The 25,350-nt window shown below is 44.6% G+C and overlaps 1 protein-coding gene across 3 annotated transcripts; it reads right to left on the bottom strand.

Annotated features, from left to right (window-relative positions):
• Positions 1–770: 770 nt before the first annotated feature.
• Positions 771–22,811, bottom strand: LOC115149523 (uncharacterized). 3 transcript variants are annotated; one of them, XM_029692461.1, is made up of 7 exons: positions 22,634–22,811; positions 17,434–17,661; positions 13,999–14,896; positions 4,403–4,582; positions 2,536–2,745; positions 1,837–1,994; positions 771–1,502 (listed from the first exon to the last, which is right to left on the bottom strand). In XM_029692461.1, the coding sequence occupies exons 2-7, from the start codon at positions 17,638–17,640 to the stop codon at positions 1,353–1,355; spliced, it is 1,803 nt and encodes a 600-aa protein (XP_029548321.1). In that variant the 5' UTR covers positions 17,641–17,661; positions 22,634–22,811; the 3' UTR covers positions 771–1,352. The 3 variants fall into 3 exon arrangements, with proteins under 3 accessions (XP_029548321.1, XP_029548320.1, XP_029548318.1); XM_029692460.1 differs by having other exon boundaries at positions 13,999–14,908; positions 17,434–17,658; positions 22,634–22,810; XM_029692458.1 differs by having other exon boundaries at positions 13,999–14,908; positions 22,634–22,810.
• Between the last annotated feature and the right edge of the window lie 2,539 nt (positions 22,812–25,350).

A 25,350-nucleotide genomic window follows, 5' to 3' on the forward strand; every position in this document is an offset into this window, starting at 1 on the left:
AAATTGCATAATATTCCCTATATAGTGCACTACTTTTGACCAGAGTATTATGGAACCCTATTCTCTATATATAGTGCACTACTTTAGACCAGAGCCCTATAGAACCCTATTCCCTATATAGTGCACTACTTTAGACCAGAGCCCTATGGAACCCTATTCCCTATATAGTGCACTACTTTAGACCAGAGTCCTATGGAACCCTATTCCCTATATAGTGCACTACTTTAGACCAGAGTCCTATGGAACCCTATTCCCGTAATAGTGCACTACTTTTGACCAGTACACTATGTAGGGCGCCATTTGGAACGCAAAATGTTCTGTTGCCATGGTGCTGCAGACTTCGACATGCTTCAGAATGTCTCCTAGAACTATGTTCCAATGTGGAGCCTTGCAAAAACAAAAACGTGACAGGTTTCAGACTACTGAAGTGTTATAGCCATTCATAACAGGTTATAACCATTCATAAATCAATAGTTGGAAAGATGTTACGCATTTGCACATACTTACACGGACATACTACCCCGTGACAGTCCTGGAGTAGTAGGGACAGGAGTCGAGAAACTCTTCATAATACTATTTGTAAATGTCAGTATTGTGAAAAGATCTACATGAATTAAAAAGTATTTTCCTGAGGTTTTTCTACTAAAATAAGATTCTTATTTGAATAGTCTTTACCAAAAGTTTCTCTTCTAAAAAAATAATATATATTTAAAAAAAAAACATTAAGCATAAAAGGATTACTCAGGAGGAGAAAAAATGAACGCTGCAGACAAATCCAAAAAGAAACTTTACTCTAGACAGTAAATAATACACATCATCCAAGAATCAGAATTCATTTTTCACATAGTCGACCATTACAGTAATGATGAACAACAGTGTTCTTTAATGACAGTCAAGTGTGCAGCCTACATAGTGTGTGTGTTATCATTGGTGGTTGGGGTGGACAGACGTGGAATGGAGCATAAAGGACAGATCCCTTGTTCTGAAAAGCCGTCGGTGACCAATCACATCCCTATGACAACCACAGGGCATCGTAGGACCAGTCTGGTCCCAGGGTGGGACTTGGCAAGGACATCACAAATTGACAGATCTGGGGACGGACTATCATAAGGACAAAAATGCACCGACAGGAACGTCCCGTCTCTATTGGCTGCCGTTACCTGTACATTTCCAGACGATTTTACACGTTGAATCGCCGCCGTTCATTTTGACACCTAGTAGGTGATCTACCGCGCCCCCTCAGTCCCGTCCCCAGTGGGACGCCGCCGCCCCCCTCGGTCCCGTCCCCAGTGGGACGCCGCCGCCCCCCTCGGTCCCGTCCCCAGTGGGACGCCGCCCCCCTCAGTCCCGTGTTATTTGCTGACTATAGGCAGCAGGTCTCCCTTGGTTTTCATGGTTTTGATCTTGGCTCTGATGGTGTCGTCCATGGCCTGCCGGCAGCGGTGGGCGTAGTGAGCCAGCGTCTCCTCCTTCTCGTCCCACGGCGGCAGGGCGTGGAACACCTAGGACAAGAGACATTAAAAACACCAATAATAGTTTATCGTTGACAGATTCAGCCTAGTCTGGGACTCATTGATTTCCAAATGGAGATTTGCTAATAAAAAAGCAGCACACCAACGCCTGCTTATTATTGACTGTATGTTTGTTTTACTCCATGTGTAACTCTGTGTTGTTGTATGTTGTCGAACTGTTTTGCTTTATCTTGGCCAGGTCGCAGTTGTAAATGAGAACTTGTTCTCAACTTGCCTACCTGGTTAAATAAAGGTGAAATAAAATAAAAATATATAAAATATATTATAAAGTCTCATAGAGGACAGTCCAAAAGGAATTACAAACCTCCGGAGCAGCCAGGCTAAGCTCGGCGATGGCCGCCGTCCGTGAGATGGTGTTCCGGTCGACGCCCACACGGTCGAACGCCACCTTCATGGAGACGCTGCGTCTGAACTCCTGCAGGGCCGCCATGTACCTGGCGATGACACCCACCACATTCTTCACTGAGGAGAGAGACGAGAGGACAGGGTCTGTTAAAACTACCAACACTAATTCATTTAAATCCAACGCTGTTTAAAGGGCCATCTACAGTACTGTACTCCTGACGGTGTTTAAGGGCCATCTACAGAACTTACTCCTGACTGTGTTTAAGGGCCATCTACAGAACTGTACTCCTGACTGTGTTTAAGGGCCATCTACAGAACTGTACTCCTGACTGTGTTTAAGGGGCCATCTACAGTACTGTACTCCTGACTGTGTTTAAGGGCCATCTACAGTACTGTACTCCTGACTGTGTTTAAGGGCCATCTACAGTACTGTACTCCTGACTGTGTTTAAGGGGCCATCTACAGAACTGTACTCCTGACTGTGTTTAAGGGCCATCTACAGAACTTACTCCTGACTGTGTTTAAGGGGCCATCTACAGAACTGTACTCCTGACTGTGTTTAAGGGCCATCTACAGAACTGTACTCCTGACTGTGTTTAAGGGGCCATCTACAGTACTGTACTCCTGACTGTGTTTAAGGGCCATCTACAGAACTTACTCCTGACTCGTGTATTCTCTCCATCTCTGCTCCTCTTGGAGCTCTTCATCACCCTGTGTCGGTCAAGTGGGTGGATCTCCACTTCCTCAAAGCTTTCGAACAGGGCCGAGTTCTCAAATACCACGCCCTCGTCAGGGAACCCCGCCCCCATGTGGGTGGAGCTGCCCAGCCCCACCTCCATCTGGCTGGATGAATGACCGCACCTTTTCTCTAAAAACGGGGAAAAGAAGAAATGAAAACGCTACCGTTTTAGTGTCTATAGTGTGCATATAACGCACCAGTAAGATCGTAGCGTACCTGGGGGGGCGGAATGAGAAGAGCGTACCTGGGGGGGGCGGAATGAGAAGAGCGTACCTGGGGGGGCGGAATGAGAAGAGCGTACCTGGGGGGGGGCGGAATGAGAAGAGCGTACCTGGGGGGGCGGGATGAGAAGAGCGTACCTGGGGGGGGGCGGAATGAGAAGAGCGTACCTGGGGGGGGGCGGAATGAGAAGAGCGTACCTGGGGGGGCGGAATGAGAAGAGCGTACCTGGGGGGGGGCGGAATGAGAAGAGCGTACCTGGGGGGGGGGGCGGAATGAGAAGAGCGTACCTGGGGGGGGGGGCGGAATGAGAAGAGCGTACCTGGGGGGGGGGGGGATGAGAAGAGCGTACCTGGGGGGGGGGGCGGAATGAGAAGAGCGTACCTGGGGGGGGGGGGCGGAATGAGAAGAGCGTACCTGGGGGGGGGGGCGGAATGAGAAGAGCGTACCTGGGGGGGGGGGCGGAATGAGAAGAGCGTACCTGGGGGGGGGGGGGCGGAATGAGAAGAGCGTACCTGGGGGGGGGGGGAATGAGAAGAGCGTACCTGGGGGGGCGGAATGAGAAGAGCGTACCTGGGGGGGGGCGGAATGAGAAGAGCGTACCTGGGGGGGGGCGGAATGAGAAGAGCGTACCTGGGGGGGGGGGCGGAATGAGAAGAGCGTACCTGGGGGGGGGGGGGCGGAATGAGAAGAGCGTACCTGGGGGGGGGGGGGGGGGATGAGAAGAGCGTACCTGGGGGGGGGGGGGCGGAATGAGAAGAGCGTACCTGGGGGGGGGGGCGGAATGAGAAGAGCGTACCTGGGGGGGGGGCGGAATGAGAAGAGCGTACCTGGGGGGGGGGGCGGAATGAGAAGAGCGTACCTGGGGGGGGGGGCGGAATGAGAAGAGCGTACCTGGGGGGGGGGGCGGAATGAGAAGAGCGTACCTGGGGGGGGGCGGAATGAGAAGAGCGTACCTGGGGGGGGGGCGGAATGAGAAGAGCGTACCTGGGGGGGGGGCGGAATTGAGAAGAGCGTACCTGGGGGGGGGGCGGAATGAGAAGAGCGTACCTGGGGGGGGGGGGCGGAATGAGAAGAGCGTACCTGGGGGGGGGGGGGGATGAGAAGAGCGTACCTGGGGGGGCGGAATGAGAAGAGCGTACCTGGGGGGGGGGGGGGGGGGGGGGGGGAGATGAGAAGAGCGTACCTGGGGGGGGGGGCCAGAATGAGAAGAGCGTACCTGGGGGGGGGCGGAATGAGAAGAGCGTACCTGGGGGGGGGCGGAATGAGAGAGCGTACCTGGGGGGGGGGGCGGAATGAGAAGAGCGTACCTGGGGGGGGGCGGAATGAGAAGAGCGTACCTGGGGGTGGGGGGGGGGAATGAGAAGAGCGTACCTGGGGGTGGGGGGGGAATGAGAAGAGCGTACCTGGGGGGGGGGGGGAATGAGAAGAGCGTACCTGGGGGGGGGGGGAATGAGAAAGAGCGTACCTGGGGGGGGGGGGGAATGAGAAGAGCGTACCTGGGGGGGGGGGGGGGAATGAGAAGAGCGTACCTGGGGGGGGGGGGGGGGGAATGAGAGGAGCGTACCTGGTCGTAGCTGGTCTTGCAGGAAGTCACAGATGAGTTCAGCCTTCTTAGTGAGTTCCTGCTGCAGCAGCTCCTTGTCCTGTTTCAGACTAGAGATGGTCTCTCCCATCTGCTCACTGCGGCTCCGCTCAACACTCAGCAACGCTCGCAGACGGTCAATCTCATAGAGAGGCGGACCCACTGATAGAACAGAGACAGGAAGACTATACCGTTTACAAAATGTACATAATAATCATAATAATATATTTAACTTGTATAGCATTTTTCATTCGAGAAATAATCGCATAAATAAAGCACATAAAAATAAAGCGCATAAAAAGCCAAAACAACAAACATATTGTAAAGATGCAGACTAAATAGTGTCACATATAAAATATATTGCGGTTTGTTTAACATTTCTTTGGTTACTTCATGATTCTATGTGTTATTTCATAGTTTTGATGTCTTCACTATTATTCTACAATGTAGAATATAGTACAAATAAAGAAAACCCCTTGAATGAGTAGGTGTGTCAACTTTTGACTGGTACTGATATTTTATATATAAAAAACACTACCGTTCAAAAATTTGGGGTCACTTACAAATGACCTTGTTTTTGAAAGAAAAGCACATTTTTTGTCCATTAAAATAACATCAAATTGATCAGAAATACAGTGTAGACATTGTTAATGTTGTAAATGACTATTGTGGCTGGAAACGGCTGATTTTTAATGGAATATCTACATAGGAGTACAGAGACCCATTATCAGCAACCATCACTCCTGTGTTCCAATGGCACGTTGTGTTAGCCTTTTTAAAATGATAAACTTGGATTAGCTAATTGATCATTAGAAAACCCTTTTGCAATTATGTTAGCACAGCTGAAAACTGTCGTTCTGATTAAAGAAGCAATAAACCTGGCCTTCTTTAGTCTAGTTGAGTATCTGGAGCATCAGCATTTGTGGGTTCGATTACAGGCTCAAAATGGCCAGAAATAAAACACTTTCTTCTGAAACTCGTCAGTCTATTCTTGTTCTGAGAAATGAAGGCTAATCCATGCTAGAAATTGCCAAGAAACTGAAGATCTCGTACAACGCTGTGTACTACTCCCTTCACAGAACAGAGCAAACTGGCCCTAACCAGAATAGAAAGAGTGGGAGGCCCCGGTGCACAACTGAGCAAGAGGACAAGTGCATTAAGGTGTTTAGTTTGAGACACAGACGCATCACAAGTCCTCAACTGGCAGCTTCATTAAATAGTACCCACAAAACACCAGGCTCAGCGTCAACAGTGAAGAGGCGACTCTGGGATGCTGGCCTTCTGCATTTCAGAGCAAAAACCAAGCCATGGGGTTGAAGGAATTGTCTGTAGAGCTCCGAGACAGGATTGTGTCGAGGTACAGATGTGGGGAAATTTCTGAAGCGTTGTAGTTCCAAGAACACAGTGGCCTCCATCATTCTTAAATGGAAGAAATTTGGAACCACCAAGACTCTTCCTAGAGCTGGTCGCCCAAACTGAGCAATCGGGGGAGAAGGGCCTTGGTCAGGGAGGTGACCAAGAACCAAATGGTCACTCTGACAGAGCTCCAGAGTTCCTCTGTGGAGATAGGAGAACCTTCCAGAAGGACAGCCATCTCTGCAGCATTCCACCAATCAGGCCGTTATGATAGAGCGGGCAGACGGAAGCCACTCCTCAGTAAAAGATTCTCTGGTCTGATGAAACCAAGATTGAACTCTTTGGCCTGAATGCCAAGCGTCATGTCTGATTGAACTCTTTGGCCTGGCACCATCTTTACGGTGAAGCATGGTGGTGGCAGCATCATGCTGTGGTGATGTTTTTCAGCAGCAGGGACTGGGTGACTAGTCAGGATTGAGGGAAAGTAGAGAGAGATCTTCGATGAAAACCTGCTCCAGGTTCTGTCGCAGCCGGCCGCGTCGGGAGGGTTTGGCCAACAGGGATGTCCTTGTCCCATCGCGCACTAGCACCTCCTGTGGCGGGCCAGGCGCAGTGCACACTGACATGGTCGCCAGGTGTATAGTGTTTCCTCCGACACATTGGTGCGGCTGGCTTCCGGATTCAGTGGGCATTGTATCAAGAAGCAGTGCAGCTTGGTTGTGTTGTGTTTCGAAGGACGCACGGCTCTCGACCTTCGCCTCTCCCGAGTCTGTATGGGAGTTGTAGCGATGAGATAAGACTGCAACTACAAATTGGATACCACGAAATTGGGGAGAAAAAAGGGGTAAAAAAAATATTTAAAAAAACAAAAACAAGGAGTGGCTTCAGGACAAGTCTCTGAATGTCCTTTAGTGGACCACCCAGAGCCCGGACTTGAACCCGATCCAACATCTCTGGAGAGACCTGAAATTAGCTGTGCAGCAACGCTCTCCATCCAACCTGACAGAGCTTGAGAGGATCTGCAGAGAAGAATGGGAGAAACTCCCCAAATACAGGTGTGCCAAGCTTGTAGTGTCATGCCCAAGAATACTTGATGCTGTAAGCGCTGCCAAAGGTGCTTCAACAAAGTACTGAACACTTATGTAAATGTGATATTTCAGTTATGTTTTTAAATTATTTAACCTTTAACTAGGCAAGTCAGTTACTAACCTTATTAAAACATATAGGACTATGGGCTAGGATACATGAGGTGTGGTACTAACCTTATTAAAACATATAGGACTATGGACTACTAACCTTAAACATATAAGACTATGGGCTACTAACCTTATTAAACATATAGGACTATGGGCTACTAACCTTATTAAAACATATAGGACTATGGGCTACTAACCTTATTAAACATATAGGACTATGGGCTACTAACCTTATTAAACATATAGGACTATGGGCTACTAACCTTATTAAACATATAGGCCTATGGGCTACTAACCTTATTAAACATATAGGCCTATGGGCTACTAACCTTATTAAACATATAGGACTATGGACTACTAACCTTATTAAACATATAGGACTATGGACTACTAACCTTATTAAAACATATAGGACTATGGGCTACTAACCTTATTAAAACATATAGGACTATGGGCTACTAACCTTATTAAACATATAGGACTATGGGCTAGGCTACATGAGGTGTAATACTAACCTTATTAAACATATAGGACTATGGGCTACTAACCTTATTAAACATATAGGACTATGGGCTACTAACCTTATTAAACATATAGGCCTATGGGCTACTAACCTTATTAAACATATAGGCCTATGGGCTACTAACCTTATTAAACATATAGGACTATGGGCTACTAACCTTATTAAAACATATAGGACTATGGGCTACTAACCTTATTAAACATATAGGCCTATGGGCTACTAACCTTATTAAACATATAGGACTATGGGCTACTAACCTTATTAAAACATATAGGACTATGGGCTAGGCTACATGAGGTGTGATACTAACCTTATTAAACATATAGGACTATGGGCTACTAACCTTATTAAAACATATAGGACTATGGGCTACTAACCTTATTAAAACATATAGGACTATGGGCTACTAACCTTATTAAACATATAGGACTATGGGCTACTAACCTTATTAAACATATAGGACTATGGGCTACTAACCTTATTAAACATATAGGACTATGGGCTACTAACCTTATTAAAACATATAGGACTATGGGCTACTAACCTTATTAAACATATAGGCCTATGGGCTACTAACCTTATTAAAACATATAGGCCTATGGGCTACTAACCTTATTAAAACATATAGGCCTATGGGCTACTAACCTTATTAAACATATAGGCCTATGGGCTACTAACCTTATTAAACATATAGGACTATGGGCTACTAACCTTATTAAAACATATGGGACTATGGGCTACTAACCTTATTAAACATATAGGACTATGGGCTACTAACCTTATTAAACATATAGGACTATGGGCTACTAACCTTATTAAAACATATAGGACTATGGGCTACTAACCTTATTAAACATATAGGACTATGGGCTACTAACCTTATTAAACATATAGGACTATGGGCTACTAACCTTATTAAACATATAGGACTATGGGCTACTAACCTTATTAAACATATAGGACTATGGGCTACTAACCTTATTAAACATATAGGACTATGGGCTACTAACCTTATTAAACATATAGGACTATGGGCTACTAACCTTATTAAACATATAGGACTATGGGCTACTAACCTTATTAAACATATAGGACTATGGGCTACTAACCTTATTAAACATATAGGACTATGGGCTACTAACCTTATTAAAACATATAGGACTATGGGCTACTAACCTTATTAAAACATATAGGACTATGGGCTACTGACCTTATTAAACATATAGGACTATGGGCTACTAACCTTATTAAACATATAGGACTATGGGCTACTAACCTTATTAAACATATAGGACTATGGGCTACTAACCTTATTAAACATATAGGACTATGGGCTACTAACCTTATTAAAACATATAGGACTATGGGCTACTAACCTTATTAAACATATAGGACTATGGGCTACTAACCTTATTAAACATATAGGACTATGGGCTAGGCTACGATTTGAAAAGGTTTTTGGGGAAAGGGCTGTTTCTTATACTGGGCATCATTCACAAGTGATTGGATAATATTGTCACCCATCAGACTATTCTTGATTTAATCTTGTCATTTTATATGTATGACATTTTAATTTTATTTAGAATGGACCCATTATCATGCACCTGTATCGAAACAGTGGCGGGGGGGGGGGGGGGGGGGGGGGGAGACTTTCTTTTTTTTAAACTTTATCTTTATTTAACTAGGCAAGTCAGTGAAGAACAAATGCTTATTTTTAATGAGGAACAGTGGGTTAACTGCCTTGTTCAGGGGCCGAACGACAGATTTTTACCTTGTCAGCTCAGGGATTCGTTCTTGCAACCTTTCGGTTACTAGTCCAACGCTCTAACACTAGGCTACCTGCCACCTCTACACTCTAACCACTAGGCTACCTGCCCTTAAATAGCGAATGGAGGACGCTTCACATGGTTGATTTTCATGTCAGCCAGGTAGCTTATATTTACAGCAGCAGTATATAGCCTATGTGCTTCATATTAGGAAAGTTGAGAAATAAATATAGTAGGCCTAGCCTATAGATAGCTGATCCTCCTCTTTTTAAGAGGCCATCATTCTGTTTTATCACGCAATTGCATAGCCTATAGAAATGTTGCACAACATGAGTTCATGAAGTGTTTGATTAGATTTTAGAATACATTTGCATTGATGTCAGAGCGATTAGAGGGACAATAGAGTGCTGAGTACCAGGCAGTTAGCAAGTTTAGTAGGTTACTAACGACCATCAGCAGCATCAGAGCTTGGAGAAGACTAATGACCGTGACTAAACAGTCACGTGGAATTTGACTGCCTTCATGACTCGTGACTGCCAGTGTGGCGGTAATACGGTCACCGTAACAGCCCTAGAATAGGGTGCCATTTGGGATGTACACTTTATCTCATAGACACTTATGATTGCGTCTAAGATTCTGTCCCGCAGTCCAGAATCTTCTTGCCGTTGGGTACCTTCCTCCTCCATCCGAAGGTCACCGCCCCTATGAGGTCTTCTTCTGTGAAGAAGTGTTCAAACATGAGGTGGAAAAGCCTCATGCAGTTCCCTCTGGCATCATGAAACATGGCAGCTAGCTGCAAGGAGGACACCTGAGCCGGGGTAGAGCTCTTGCTGGCCATGTGACGGCCACGCCAACGCTTCGGGTTGACTGGGCTGGGGGTGCTGATGGCCATGCTGCTGGATCTGAAAGTGAGGTTGATGCTGAGAATAGGGATTCTGGGACAGGGCCTGGGGCTACGGCTGGGAGTAACAAATCTCTAGCCCCCCTCTCCTTTCTCCTCTCACGGAAGGAAATAACTTGATGTATGACTGTCTGAAGACTCCGAAGCAGAACTGTAGAGAACAATGGAGATATTTACACACCGAAACCCAGAGATATCTATACAGGTTGTACCAAGGAGAAACGTCCAATAATAGTGGCAATCGAAAACTAACTTAGTTCAAATCAAAAAATGGTCTCATCTATACTACCAAAACTTCTCAACTGTCCTCTTCACTGTCGGTTCGCTGGTTGAATTGAAGACGCCACATTTAAAAAAAAAAATAATTTAAAAACAGAGTACGAAAAATTTGAGACTTCTATAAAACATTCCCAGACATGAACAAAAGGGTTACAGGATAGACGACACACAGCTATAAAACATTTTAACAAGTAATATTTCACACAGTATTCAGTGTACACGGTTGAGGGGCATCACTGCACAGCGCCAAGTCTTAGGTTAAGCACATTTAGTTAGAGCTGTACACTCAAATAACAACTAACCATTCTCTCAACAAGGTACAAACTGCTCTCCGCCGCCTTGTCAGTCTGGTGAACCTGTAAACGGCATCAAGCGCCTGTTCATTCACTCGCTTCACATGAAGAAAACATAGGCTGCGTCCCAAATGGAAGGCAGACATACTCCTTTTAAATAAAGCATGCAGGCATTCTAATTAAATCAGATTTTATGGAACAAGGTTTTTTTTTTTTTTTTTTTTTATCTGCTAGAATTGGATGGATCACTTTAGAAAAAGATTTACAACAATAAGTTGGACAGGGGGTGTTTTATAACTCACTTTTATTCAGTGACTGTTCCGGTTCAGTTTGAAGAAGCGTAATATCCGCCTCGCGCTAACTGAAGCGTAATATCCGCCTCGCGCTAACTGAAGCGTAATATCCGCCTCGCGCTAACTGAAGCGTAATATCCGCCTCGCGCTAACTGAAGCGTAATATCCGCCTCGCGCTAACTGAAGCGTAATATCCGCCTCGCGCTAACTGAAGCGTAATATCCGCCGTGCGCTAACTGAAGCGTAATATCCGCCGTGCGCTAACTGAAGCGTAATATCCGCCGTGCGCTAACTGAAGCGTAATATCCGCCGTGCGCTAACTGAAGCGTAATATCCGCCGTGCGCTAACTGAAGCGTAATATCCGCCGTGCGCTAACTGAAGCGTAATATCCGCCGTGCGCTAACTGAAGCGTAATATCCGCCGTGCGCTAACTGAAGCGTAATATCCGCCGTGCGCTAACTGAAGCGTAATATCCGCCGTGCGCTAACTGAAGCGTAATATCCGCCGTGCGCTAACTGAAGCGTAATATCCGCCGTGCGCTAACTGAAGCGTAATATCCGCCGTGCGCTAACTGAAGCGTAATATCCGCCCTGCGCTAACTGAAGCGTAATATCCGCCGTGCGCTAACTGAAGCGTAATATCCGCCGTGCGCTAACTGAAGCGTAATATCCGCCGTGCGCTAACTGAAGCGTAATATCCGCCGTGCGCTAACTGAAGCGTAATATCCGCCGTGCGCTAACTGAAGCGTAATATCCGCCGTGCGCTAACTGAAGCGTAATATCCGCCGTGCGCTAACTGAAGCGTAATATCCGCCGTGCGCTAACTGAAACGTAATATCCGCCGTGCGCTAACTGAAACGTAATATCCGCCTCGCTAACTGAAACGTAATATCCGCCTCGCTAACTGAAACGTAATATCCGCATCGCTAACTGAAACGTAATATCCGCCTCGCTAACTGAAGCGTAATATCCGCCGTGCGCTAACTGAAGCGTAATATCCGCCGTGCGCCAACTCAAACGTCAAAACATGCATTACCGATTTGGGTAACAAGTTAATTGAAAGTTTTCATATAAAGAAACAGGTTTGTATGCAGGCCCTACTGTGGAGGAACAGGCCCTACTGTGGAGGAACAGGCCCTACTGTGGAGGAACAGGCCCTACTGTGGAGGAACAGGCCCTACTGTGGAGGAACAGAGCAGCCATTTTAGAACACAATACAGACAAGCCTCTGAAATAAAACACAAGAGATAGCCAGCCAGCCAGACACCCCCCAAAAAACACTTATGTCCCCTGTTATTGTAATGGTGAGAGGTTAGCATGTCTTGGGGGTATGATATAAAATGCTAACCTCCCCTGTTATTGTAATGGTGAGAGGATAGCATGTCTACTGTGTATGATATAAAATGCTAACCTCCCCTGTTATTGTAATGGTGAGAGGTTAGCATGTCTTGGGGGTATGATATAAAATGCTAACCTCCCCTGTTATTGTAATGGTGAGAGGTTAGCATGTCTTGGGGGTATGATATAAAATGCTAACCTCCCCTGTTATTGTAATGGTGAGAGGTTAGCATGTCTTGGGGGTATGATATAAAATGCTAAACTCCCCTGGTATTGTAATGGTAAGAGGTTAGCATGTCTTGGGGGTATGATATAAAATGCTAACCTCCCCTGTTATTGTAATTGGTGAGAGGTTAGCATGTCTACTGTGTATGATATAAAATGCTAACCTCCCCTGTTATTGTAATGGTGAGAGGTTAGCATGTCTTGGGGGTATGATATAAAATGCTAACCTCCCCTGTTATTGTAATGGTGAGAGGTTAGCATGTCTACTGTGTATGATATTTGTTCGTCTGTTACTTTCTCATCATTATTCCCGATTCATTCAGGACTATCCGTAACCATGGTAGCATCCACATTAATGTAGAAGTGTTTAGAAACATATTCTATTCTTATTTAAAATAAAAGTGACTCCAAAATAACAATACATTATTTACCATTCATTTCTATTGGGCACAAAATTGTCTGAAACGCAACCAAAACAAACAGCAAATGCATCCAACAAGTTTGTAGTCTCTCCAGCTTGATGTAGTCATTGTGTGTTAGGAATATGGGACCAAATACTAAACTTTTGAATACTTTAATACACATAAGTGAATTTGTCCCAATACTTTTGGTCCCCTAAAATATGGAGACTATGTACATAAAGTGCTGTAATTTCTAAACGGGTCACCCGATATGAATGAAAATACCCTCAAATTAAAGCTGACAGTCTGTAATTTAACGTCGTAGTCATTGTATCATTTCAAATCCAAAAATGTGTCACTGTCCCAATACTTTAAGTTCACTGTAGGCCTAGACGGACACACAAATTAAATGCACCTTTTCTACACCAGTGAAAACTAGATTCTTGATAGGCTACTTGTACAGGATCATCTTGAATTTACACTTCATTAAAGACATGCGCCAGAACTTTACCAAATACTAAGTATTATTTTTACTTTTAGGATGTGTGTATTGTTGCGAATCGATTTTTTTACATGCTAACGCACTGTTGGACGCTAACCGTCTGTTGGGCGCTAACCGTCTGTTGGACGCTAACAACACAAGCGTGGAAATCTCTAGTTTAAAAAATTTGCCATTTCCCCCCCAATGTGCACACAGCAGAGCAATGACACAGTACACATACTGTATCTGCTCATTTGTGTAAGCAAAACAAAAGTACCGGATAATCTATTTCAATTGGTAGCTAGGTCCATAAACCTCACAGGTATACCCCTCAGGAATGTGAACTTGCCGTATGTACAATTTAACATTTCAGTGGGCATTTGGTGAGAATTGGTTGTTTGTTCTGACAGCAGAACCAGTGTGGTGATATACTTGAAAGAGCAGAGGGAGGGAAGCGGACAGAGAGAGCGCAAGAAAAAGAGAGAAAGCGAGAAAAAAAAAAAAAAAGAGTCAAATGTATCTGTACCTGTAGCCACTCCTTTAGTCTCTGCTCCCAGGAGGTCCAGGTCAGAGTTCATCCCACTGGGAGAGGAGGGAGTCAGGTCCCCAAAGGGCCCCTCAGATCCTCCAGGCTTCAGCAGGTCCTCCGACAGCTCAATTGCTGCCCCAGGGAGGGTTCTCAGGCACTGGGTTGACACCGAGGACGAGTCGTGATGTCTGGGGGAACCAGAGCTCATCGTGGAGGAGGGCTTGGAGACAGAGCCTCGTAACGGTTTGGCTAGCAGGGGTATGTGAGGAGAGGAGTGCCCCAGCGGAGACGACACACCACCACCACCCAAACAGTCTGCAGCCTTCGGGGAGGGCTTGTGTGGTGAGGTGTGGGACAGGGATAACTGGGACAGAGAGTTATTAGGATTTGGGGACTGGGAGACCGAGTCAGAGGCCATGCCAGAGTTGGTACATCCCCCTACTGCTAGCTGGGCTTTAGGCACTGTGTAATATTCCTCAGCAGTCTCCTGCTTGATTTTCTTCACTGATTTGTCCCCGTGTCCCCTGTCCTCAGACCCTGGTCCCTGGGAGCCGGGCATGCCCCCTAGGGGACCCCTTTTCCTGGGTCTGCGATGAGGCTCGTAGTCCGCATCTCCATCCTCGTCCGTCGTGGCTGAAGACTCACAGACAATATCAAACAGGTTGCGATTGTCGTCAGCCTCAACGTTGTCGTCAGCCTCGGTGTTGTCGTCGTCGCTGCAGTTGGAGAAGTCGCAGGAGTCCCGGGTCTGGCTGCTGCCGACCCCCTTGGCATCGCTGGAGCGGCCCAGAAACCTCTCTCCTACTGGGCTGCTCTGGCAGGCAGAGGCCCCTCCCTGGAGACTGAGGCTGTCTGAGTTGATGCTGCGGCTGTCCTGGTAGCAGCCCCCCCTCTCCTTCAGAATAACCTTTATTCACCATTTACATGTACCAGGAAGTGACTTGATGGAAGTGACTGCATGAAATCGCATTCGTTAAGTACTCGGACCCCTTCTCCTTTTTGTTACATTACGGCCATATTCTAAGATTGATGAAAAAACATTTATTTAATCCATCTACACACAATACCCCATAATGACAAAGCGAACAGGTTTTTTACATTTTTTTGCAAAAGTATTAAACATTAAACATAAATACCTTATTTACATAAGTATTCAGACCCTTTGCTATGAGACTCTAAATTGAGCTCAGGTGTATCCTGTTTCCATTGATGATTGTTTCCATTGATTCCATTGATCATTGTCTCAGCCTCCAGTATTTATGCTGCAGTAGTTTATGTGCCGGGGGGCTAGGTTCAGTCTGTTACATCTGGAGTATTCTCTTGTCTTATCCGGTGTCCTGTGTGAATTTAAATATGCTCTCTCTAATTCTCTCTTTCTCTCTTTCTTTCTCTCGGAGGACCTGAGCCCTAGGACCATGCCTTGGGACTACCTGGCATGATGACTCCTTGCTGTCCCCAGTCCACCTGGCCATGCTGCTGCTCCAGTTTCAACTGTTCTGCCTGCGGCTACGGAACCCTGACCTGTTCACCGGACGTGCTTGTTGCACCCTCGACAACTACAATGATTATTATTATTTGACCATGCTGGTCATTTATGAACATTTTAACATCTTGACCATGTTCTGTTATAATATCCACCCGGCACAGCCAGAAGAGGACTGGCCACCCCTCATAGCCTGGTTCCTCTCTAGGTTTTTGGCCTTTCTAGGGAGTTTTTCCTAGCCACCGTGCTTCTTTCACATGCATTGCTTGCCGTTTGGGGTTTTAGGCTGGGTTTCTGTACAGCACTTTGAGATTTCAGCTGATATACGAAGGGCTATATAAATAAATTTGATTTGATCATCCTTGAGATGTTTTTACAACTTGGAGTCCACCTGTGGTAAATTCAACTGAAAGAAGCTTGGAACCACCAAGGCTCTTCCTAGCTGGCCGCCCGGCCAAACTAAGTCATTGGGGGAGAAGGGCCCGATAGTCAGTCTGACAGAGCTCCAGAGTTCCTCTGTGGAGATGGGAGAATCATCCAGAAGGACAACCATCTCTGCAGCACTCCACCAGTCAGGCCTTCATGGCAGAGTTGCCAGACGGAAAGTCACCTAAAAGACTCAGACCATGAGAAACAAGATTCTCTGGTCTGATGAAGCCAAGATTGAACTCTTTGGCCTGAACGCCAAGGGTCACATCTGGAGGAAACCTGGCAAAACCTGGAAGCATAGTGGCAGCATCATGCTGTGGGGATGTTTTTCAGTGGCAGGTACTGGGAGACTAGTCAGGATCGAGGGAAAGATGAACGAAGCAAAGCACAGAGAGATCCTTGATGAAAACCTGCTCAGGGGCTCAAACTGGGCCGAAGGTTCACCTTCCAAAAGGACAACGACTTTAAGCATACATCTAGGTCTCAATGTTCTTGAGTGGCCCAGCCAGAGCCCGGACTTGAACCTGATCGAACATATCTGGAGACCTGAAAATAGCTGTGCAGCTAACCTGAGAGCTTGAGAAGATCTGCAGAGAAGAATGAGAGAAACTCCCAAAATACAGGTGTGACAAGCTTGTAGCGTCATACCCAAGAAGACTCGAGGCTGTAATCGCTGACAAAGGTGCTTCAACAAAGTACTGAGTAAAGGGTCTGAATACTTTACTTTATAAATGTACAAACATTTTTTTTTTAAACTTTTCGCTTTGTCAATATGGAGAATTGTATGTCGATTGATGAGGGGGGAAAAAAACAAAGGCTGTAACGTAACAAAATGTGGAAAAAGTCAATACTTTCCGAATGCACACAATCTACATACAGTAAAGAGTCAAAACAGGATCAGAAACTGCATAATATACTACATAAATAACATACTACATAAATAACATACTACATAAATAATATACTACATAAATAACATACTACATAAATATACTATATAAATAACATACTACATAAATAATATACTACATAAATAACATACTACATAAATAACATACTACATAAATAGAGGACAGACACTGAGTGTACAAAACATTAAGAACACCTGCTCTTTCCATGACAGACTGACCCGATGAATCCAGGTAAAAGCTATGATACTTTACTGATTTCACTTAAAGAAGGATTTTTAAGCCTTGAGACAACTGAGAAAAGGATTGTGTATGTGTGCCATTCAGAGGGTGAAAGGTCAAGACAAAAGATTGAAGTGCCTTTGAACGGGGTATGGTAGTAGGTGCCAGGCGCACCGGTTTGAGTGTGTCAAGAACTGCAAAGCTGCTGGGTTTTTCACACTCAAGTTTCCTGTGTGTATCAAGAATGGTCCACCACCCAAAGGATATCCAGCCAACTTGACACAACTGTGGGAAGTATTGGCATCAACATGGGCCAGCATCCCTGTGGAATGTTTTGGACACTCAGTGTGTGTGTGTGTATAAATAAATTGCAGTGACAGAAATGCCCACCTTCTGGCCCGTCTTGCAGGTGGCGGGGAGGGGCCAGTGGTAGGCGTGGCCCGCGCCGCAACCCCACATGGCGGTCAGGTTCCCATGGGAACCCTCGGTAAGCAGGTGTTTGAGGTTCGGGATGAGAGCACAGATGGTGCCGTGACTATGTGCCCAGCGGACCAACTTAGACAGGTTCTCTGAAGAGGTGTGCAAGCAGTCTTCCATCGTGAGTTGGACCGGTTTCTGCTGAAAAAACAGTAGTTTGGACACACCTATTCATTCACGGGTTGTTCTTATTTATTTTTACTGTTTTCTACATTGTAGAATAATAGTGAAGACATCAAAACTATGAAATAACACATTTGCAATCATGTAGTAACCCCACCCCCAAAAAAGTGTTAAACAAATCAAAATGAGATTTTTCAAAGTAGCCACCCTTTGACAAGAGTCAATGCATTCTCTCAACCAGCTTCGTGAGGTAGTCCCCTGGAATGCATTTCAATTAACAAGTGTGCCTTGTTAAATGTTAATTTGTGGAATTTTTTTCCATCTTAATGTGTTTGAGCCAATCAGTTGTGTTGTGACAATGTAGGGGTGGAATACAGAAGATAGCCCCATTTGGTAAAAGACCAAGTCCATTTTATGGTTAGAACAACTCAAATAAGCAAAGAGAAACAACAGTCCATCATTACTATAAGACATGAAGGTCAGTCAATCCGGAACATTTTGCAATCGCAAAAACCATCAAGCGCTATGATGAAACTGGCTCTCATGAGGATCGCCACAGGAAAGGGAGACCCAGAGTCACCTCTGCTGCAAAGGATAAGTTTATTAGAATTAAATGCACCTCAGATTGCAGTCTCCTCTGAACAGTTGATGTTGAGATGTGTCTGTTATTTGAACTATGTGAATCATTTATTTGGGCTGTGTGAATCAGGCTTTCATGATAAAATTGCTGTAAAGAAACCACTACTAAAGGACACCAATAAGAAGAGACTTGCTTGGGTGAAGAAACATGAGCAATGGACATTAGACCGGTGGAAATCTGTCTTTTAGTCTGACGAGTCCAAATTTGAGATTTTTGGTTCCAACCGCCGTGTCTTTGTGAGACGCAGAGTAGGTGAACGGATGATCTCAGCATGTGTGGTTCCCACCGTGAAGCATGGAGGAGGTGTGATGGTGTGGGTGTGCTTTGCTGGTGACACTGTCTGTGATTTATTTAGAATTCAAAGCTCACTTAACCAGCATGGCTACCACAGCTTTCTGCAGTGATACTCCATCCCATCTGGTTTGGGCTTAGTGAAACTATAATTTGTTTTTCAACAGGACAATGACCCAACACACCTCCAGGATGTGTAAAGGCTATTTGACCAAGAAGGAGAGTGATGGAGTGCTGTATCAGATGACCTGGCCTCCACAAATCACCTGACCTCAACCCAATTGAAATGGTTTAAGATGAGTTGGACCACAGAGTGAAGGAAAAGCAGCCAACAAGTGCTCAGCATGTGGGAACTCCTTCAAGACTGTTGGAAAAGCATTCCAGATTAAACTGGTTGAGAGAATGCCAAGTGTTTGCAAAGTTGTCATCAAGGCAAAGGGTGGCTACTTTGAAGAAACTCAAATATATTTTGATTTAAGACTTTTTTGGTTACTACATGATTCCATGTGTCATTTCATAGTTTTGATGTCTTCACTATTATTCTACAATGTAGAAAATAGTAAAAAATAAACACCCTTGAATGAGTAGGTGTGTCCAAACGTTTGCCTGGTACTGTATATTGGTTATTCATATTAAGAGGTGGGCAGCCTGAGTGCCAGAACGGTTTGTGCTCGTCAACTCCATCATTGTCCTCGTCAAGCCAATAGGTGACAAACAGTTGGCAAGATAGCACAAACAGGCACTCAGGCTAGGATGGCTTAGCTTTGATGCAAAAAAAATATATATGTTTTTACATTGCGTCGGACTCTTGGTTACCAAAAGGGACAGAAAATACAACCGGCTTCACCAGCAAAAAAAACATTTCCTGTCTACAAAGGCAAATTTACAATCTTTAAGAACTCAACTTAAGACAAAGTGAAAATGTGTCAAGAAAACTCATTTAAAACCAGGTTTGATTCAGGTTGGTCCATAGATGAGTTAGCTTACAACATCAGGAAAACGATGAGCTTCAAATGGGGCAGGAGTCTGTGTGCGTATTGTGATTCTGGATGGCCAGACAGCTACCAACAATGACAAATGTGGGAAATTGTGACTCGTTTTTAGCTAGTTTACTCTTGTTCTTAATACCATGTCTTGTTTTGACTGATTTCATTTACATTTTAGTCATTTAGCAGACGCTCTTATCCAGAGCGACTTACAGTAGTGAATGCATACATTTCATTATTTTTTATTTTTTTTACTGGCCCCCCCGTGGGAATCGAACCCACAACCCTGGCATTGCACACACCATGCTGGCATTGCAAACACCATGCTCTACCAACTGAGCCACAGGGAAGACTTCATGTCAACGCTAATATGGCCAGAATTCGCTAGCTAACCACCAACTGTAACAATATATTTGAGAGACAAGTATTCATTGTGCTAATGTATTACATTGCAGACTAGATATATAATTTACATGTCAACATCTAGCTAAGCCAACACTGTGTTGTCCCCCATAGTTGTGCACACATTGGTTTTGTTGCTAAACAACCAACTCGGCAATAAGGAGCATTGGTGGCAAATCTGATGGCCGAATAGTAAAGAGCATCTAGCCGCTCGAGAGCACCCTTACCTGCTGATCTATAAATTACGTCTCCGTAATATAGCATGGGTAGGATGGTCATCTGAATCAGGGTTAGTTTGTCAGCTGGGGTGAAAGAGGAGCGATTACGATAGAGGAAACCAAGTCTAGATTTAAATTTTAGCCAGCAGCTTTGATATGTGTTGAGAGAAGGACAGTGTACAGTCTAGCCATACTCCCAAGTACTTGTATGAGGTGACTACCTCAAGCTCTAAACCCTCAGAGGTAGTAATCACACCTGTGGGGAGTGGGGAGAGGGGCATTCTTCTTACCAAACCACCTTACCTTTGTTTTGGATGTGTTTAGAACAAGGTTAAGGGTAGAGAAAGCTTGTTGGACACTAAGAAAGCTTTGTTGTAGAGCATTTAACACAAAATCCAGGGAGGGGCATATAAATGGATGGGAGAGCTTCCTACTGCCTGAGCTATGTTGTTGATGTAAATTGAGAAGAGCATGGTGCCTAGGATCGAGCCTTGGGGTACTCCCTTGGCGACAGGAAGTGGCTGAGACAGCAGATGTTCTGACTTTATACACTGCACTCTTTGAGAGAGGTAGTTAGCAAACCAGGCCAAAGACCCCTCAGAGACACCAATACTCCTTAGCCGGCCCACAAGAATGAAATGGTCTACCATATCAAAAGCTTTGGCCAAGACAATAAAAATAGCAGAACAACATTGCTTATAATCAAGGGCAATAGTAACATTATTGAGGACCTTTAAGGTTACAGTGACACATCCATAACCTGAGCGGAAACCAGATTGCATACCCGAGAGAATTCTATAGACATCAAGAAAGCCAGTCAGTTGATTATTGACAAGTTTTTCCAACACGTTTGACAAACAGGGCAAAATATAAATAGACAAGAAGCTGATTATACAGCATGGCCATTACACAGGTGCACCTTGTGCTGGGGGCAATAAATGCCCACTTCAAAATGTGCTGTTTTGTCCCAACACAATGACACGTCTCAAGTTGAGGGAGCGAGCAATTGGCATGCTGACTGCAGGAATGTCCACCAGAGTTGTTGCCAGATGAAAAATGAACATTAAATTTACCATATGCAGCCTCCAACGCCGTTTTACAGAATTTGGCAGTATGTCCAACCTACCTCACAACCGCAGACCACGTGTAACCACGCCAACCCAGGACCTACACATCCGGCTTCTTCACCTGTGGGATCGTCTTGAGACCAGCCACCTGGACAGCTGATGAAACTGAGGAGTATTTTGGTCTGTAATAAAGCCCTTTGAGGAAAAACTCATTCTGATTGGCTGGGCCTGGCTCCCCAATAGGTGGGCCTATGCCCTACCAGGTCCACCCATGGCTGTGCCCCTGCCCAGTCATGTGAAATCCATAGTTTAAGTCCTAAAGAATTTATTTAAATTCACTCAATTCTTTGAAATTGTTATGTTTATATTTTTGTTCAATATAGATTTTCCTTTCTTGACAGGAAACGTTTTCTTTTGTAAAGCCGGTTATAATTGTAATATGGTTATTTTCTGTCTTCATTTTTTGCAACCAAGAGAGTCCAGCACAATGTAAAAAAAATATATATTGGTTGCATCGAAGCTAGGTTGGGTAGCCTATAGTACTCTGAGTAAGCCTTCCCTGTAGCTCAGTTGGTAGAGCATGGTGTTTGCAACGTATGTATGAAATTAAATGTATGAAATGTATGCATTCACTACTGTAAGTCGCTCTGGATAAGAGCGTCTGCTAAATGACTAAAAAAGTATTTTTTTACATGTAAAAAATGTAAACAATCACATTTGTGTGGGTATAGTCTACATCCATGTAGAGCAGTCTATACATTAAAAACGAGGGGCCAACAACACAATCTTTCAAAAACAGTAAAGCTATTTTCAAAACCCCAAACACAATGTCCTGGTGACAGGAGGTATTTGTGTAGAGGTGAATTATGAAACCAGTCAGTGGCTCCAAGGTTTCAGCTAGCAGCCTGAAGAAAAACAGTCAAGACAAGACCACAACAGGATGAGAATGGCCCTGATTTTTTACAATGGTCTTACTAGTTGATTATGATAAGGAAATTAAATGCTTTGAATTGCGTTATCTACTGTGGATAAGAGCGTCTGCTAAATGACTAAAATGTAAATGTAGACGACTAGTTGTTGGTGGGTTACGATAATGTCTGCAGTTAGCTAGCTAGCTAGCAATGACTCTAGCATGCTAACGTTTGAAGAAAGGCCCGTGAGATATCAACTCTCGCCACTTCTCTAGACTAGTAAGCGTTTTTTTTGTATTATTATTATTTTTGAATCAGTACTTCGCTACTATAATACCTGGCTGAATGTTGTCCAAAATGGTCAACTAGCTAGGTATAGCATTAGCAATCAGCCTGCTAACGTTAGCGGTAGCTAGCGCTACGCGTCGGTTAGTCAGTCACAGAACAAAAAGAGTATGTTATCAGAAATACTTACCTTTTACACCGAACACACACTTCCTATGTCTTCTAACATAAAGCAAATAAATGTTTCGGCTAATATTACTACCAAAATACAGCAGACAAGAAGACACAACTCCGACTAGCTAGCTAGATTTGGTTTGGCGAGACAACCCCCCCCACTAAAACAGAGGTAACTGGACCGGTGTGAACATAGCCACAATAGGGGAATTTGAGTTTCGCCTTTAAAATAAAAGTTCCCCCATTGGAAGTGACACAAACAGTGGAATCAAGCTACATTTGGACTAAATAAGGCAACAACAAAAAGGTTGTGTAATGTTGTTACATTATTTAAATTAAAGAAAATAAATGATTGTCAATAAACAGAAAACATTGGTGAAATCACACTGTGTATGTATTAGACTTTAGAATTGCATCGGGGGCATACTAATATGCATTTTACAGATTAAACTAGAGATTGTACATCCATGAAATGGGGTATCAAAGTACCTACTCAGTGGCACCAACACAACAACTACGTAGAATTTACACAAAAATGATTGTGTAAGCTCTTATTGTGGGACTCTAAAAACCAGTGTGAAATGAGCCACATTAAGACTATTACATCAGCGGGCACCATCAAACCAACGACTTGAATGCCCTGGCCTACTCCTTGAAGTTTGCAGTTCTGTAAAAAAAAACAACAACACTACTTTATCTTTTAGTATGTGTACTTTACTGTATTTATGTGTATTACACGTCAGACCAAGCGATTGACTTGAGGCATTTTGATTTAAATGTGTAAAGGCACCATCAGCATTAGGTCATGTAGGTTGTTAACAGCTATGCCAGTCCATCGTTGAATGAGCTGTATTCCGCCATAAGCAAACAAGAAAACGCTCACCTAGTAGCCGGGGACTTTAATAATGCAGAGAAACTTAAATCAGTTTGACCTCATTTCTATCAACATGTTAAATGTGCAACCAGACGAACCATCAAACAGGCAAAGCATCAATACAGGACTAAGATCGAGAGCTACCCAGTGACACGAGACTACCAGATGAGGTAAACTACTTCTATGCTCGCTTCAAGGCAAATAACACTGTAACATGCATGACAGCACCAGCTGTACCACGCTCTCCGCAGCCGATGCGAGTAAGACCTTTAAACAGGTCAACATTCACAAGGCCGAAGGGCCAGATGGATTACCAGGACGTCTACTGCGAGCATGCGCTGACCAACTAGCAAGTGTCTTCACTGACATTTTCAACCTCTCCCTGTCAGAATCTGTAATACCAACATGTTTCAAGCAGACCACCATAGTCCCTGTGCCCAAGAACACCAAGGTAACCTGCCTAAATGACTACCTACCCGTAGCACTCACGTCTGTAGCCATGAAGTGCTTTGAAAGGCTGGTCATGGATCACATCAACACCATTATCCCAGAAACCTTAGACCCACTCTAATTTGCATACCGCCCAAACAGATCCACAGATGATGCAATCTCTATTGCACTCCACACTACTCTTTCCCACCTGGACAAAATGAACACCTATGTGAGAATTCTGTTAATTTACTGCAGCTCAGCATTCAACATAATAGTGCCCTCAAAGCTCATCACCTAGCTAAGGAACCTGGGACTAAACACCTCTCTCTGCAACTGGACTTCCTGACGGGACACCCCCAGGTGGTAAGGGTAGGTAACAACACATCCGCCATGCTGATCCTCAACACAGGGGCCCCTCAGGGGTGCGTGCTCAGTCCCCTCCTGTACTCCCTGTTCACTCATGACTGCATGGCCAGGCACGACTCCAACACCATCATTAGATTTGCCAATGACACAACACTGGTAGGCCTGATCACCGACAACAACGAGACAGCCTACAGGGAGGAGGTCACAGACCTGGCCGTGTGATGCCAGGGCAACAACCTCTCCCTCAACATGATCAAAACAAAGGAGATGATTGTGGACTACAGGAAAAGAGGACCGAGCACGCCCCCATACTCATCGACGGGGCTGCAGTGGAGCAGGTTGAAAGCTTCAAGTTCCTTGGTGTCCACATCACCAACAAACTAACATAGACCAAGCAGACGAAGACAGTCGTAAAGCTGGCATGACAAAATAGCACTGTACAGGACAAATGATTGATTGTGTGTCCATAAAACCAGGGTCCAGTCTACTCACGAGTCCCTAGAATACATAACAGGTGAGTTTTAACAGAAATCTAGATCATAGGCAGTGTTGCTGGACTTTCTCAGTGTTCATTTCGTCATCTACCTATTTTTTTTAAATTTATGACTAAAACTATACTTACATAACCCCTCACACTAGACTACTGTCATTACCCCTCACACTAGACTACTGTTATAACCCCTCACACTAGACTACTGTTATAACCCCTCACACTAGACTACTGTTATAACCCCTCACACTAGACTACTGTCATAACCCCTCACACTAGACTACTGTTATAACCCCTCACACTAGACTACTGTTATAACCCCTCACACTAGGCTACTGTTATAACCCCTCACACTAGACTACTGTTATAACCCCTCACACTAGACTACTGTTATAACCCCTCACACTAGAATACTGTTATAACCCCTCACACTAGACTACTGACATAACCCCTCACACTAGACTACTGTTATAACCCCTCACACTAGACTACTGACATAACCCCTCACACTAGACTACTGTTATAACCCCTCACACTAGACTACTGTTATAACCCCTCACACTAGACTACT

Source organism: Salmo trutta, chromosome 15, assembly GCF_901001165.1.
Source record: "Salmo trutta chromosome 15, fSalTru1.1, whole genome shotgun sequence".
Classification (NCBI taxonomy): Eukaryota; Metazoa; Chordata; class Actinopteri; order Salmoniformes; family Salmonidae; genus Salmo; species Salmo trutta.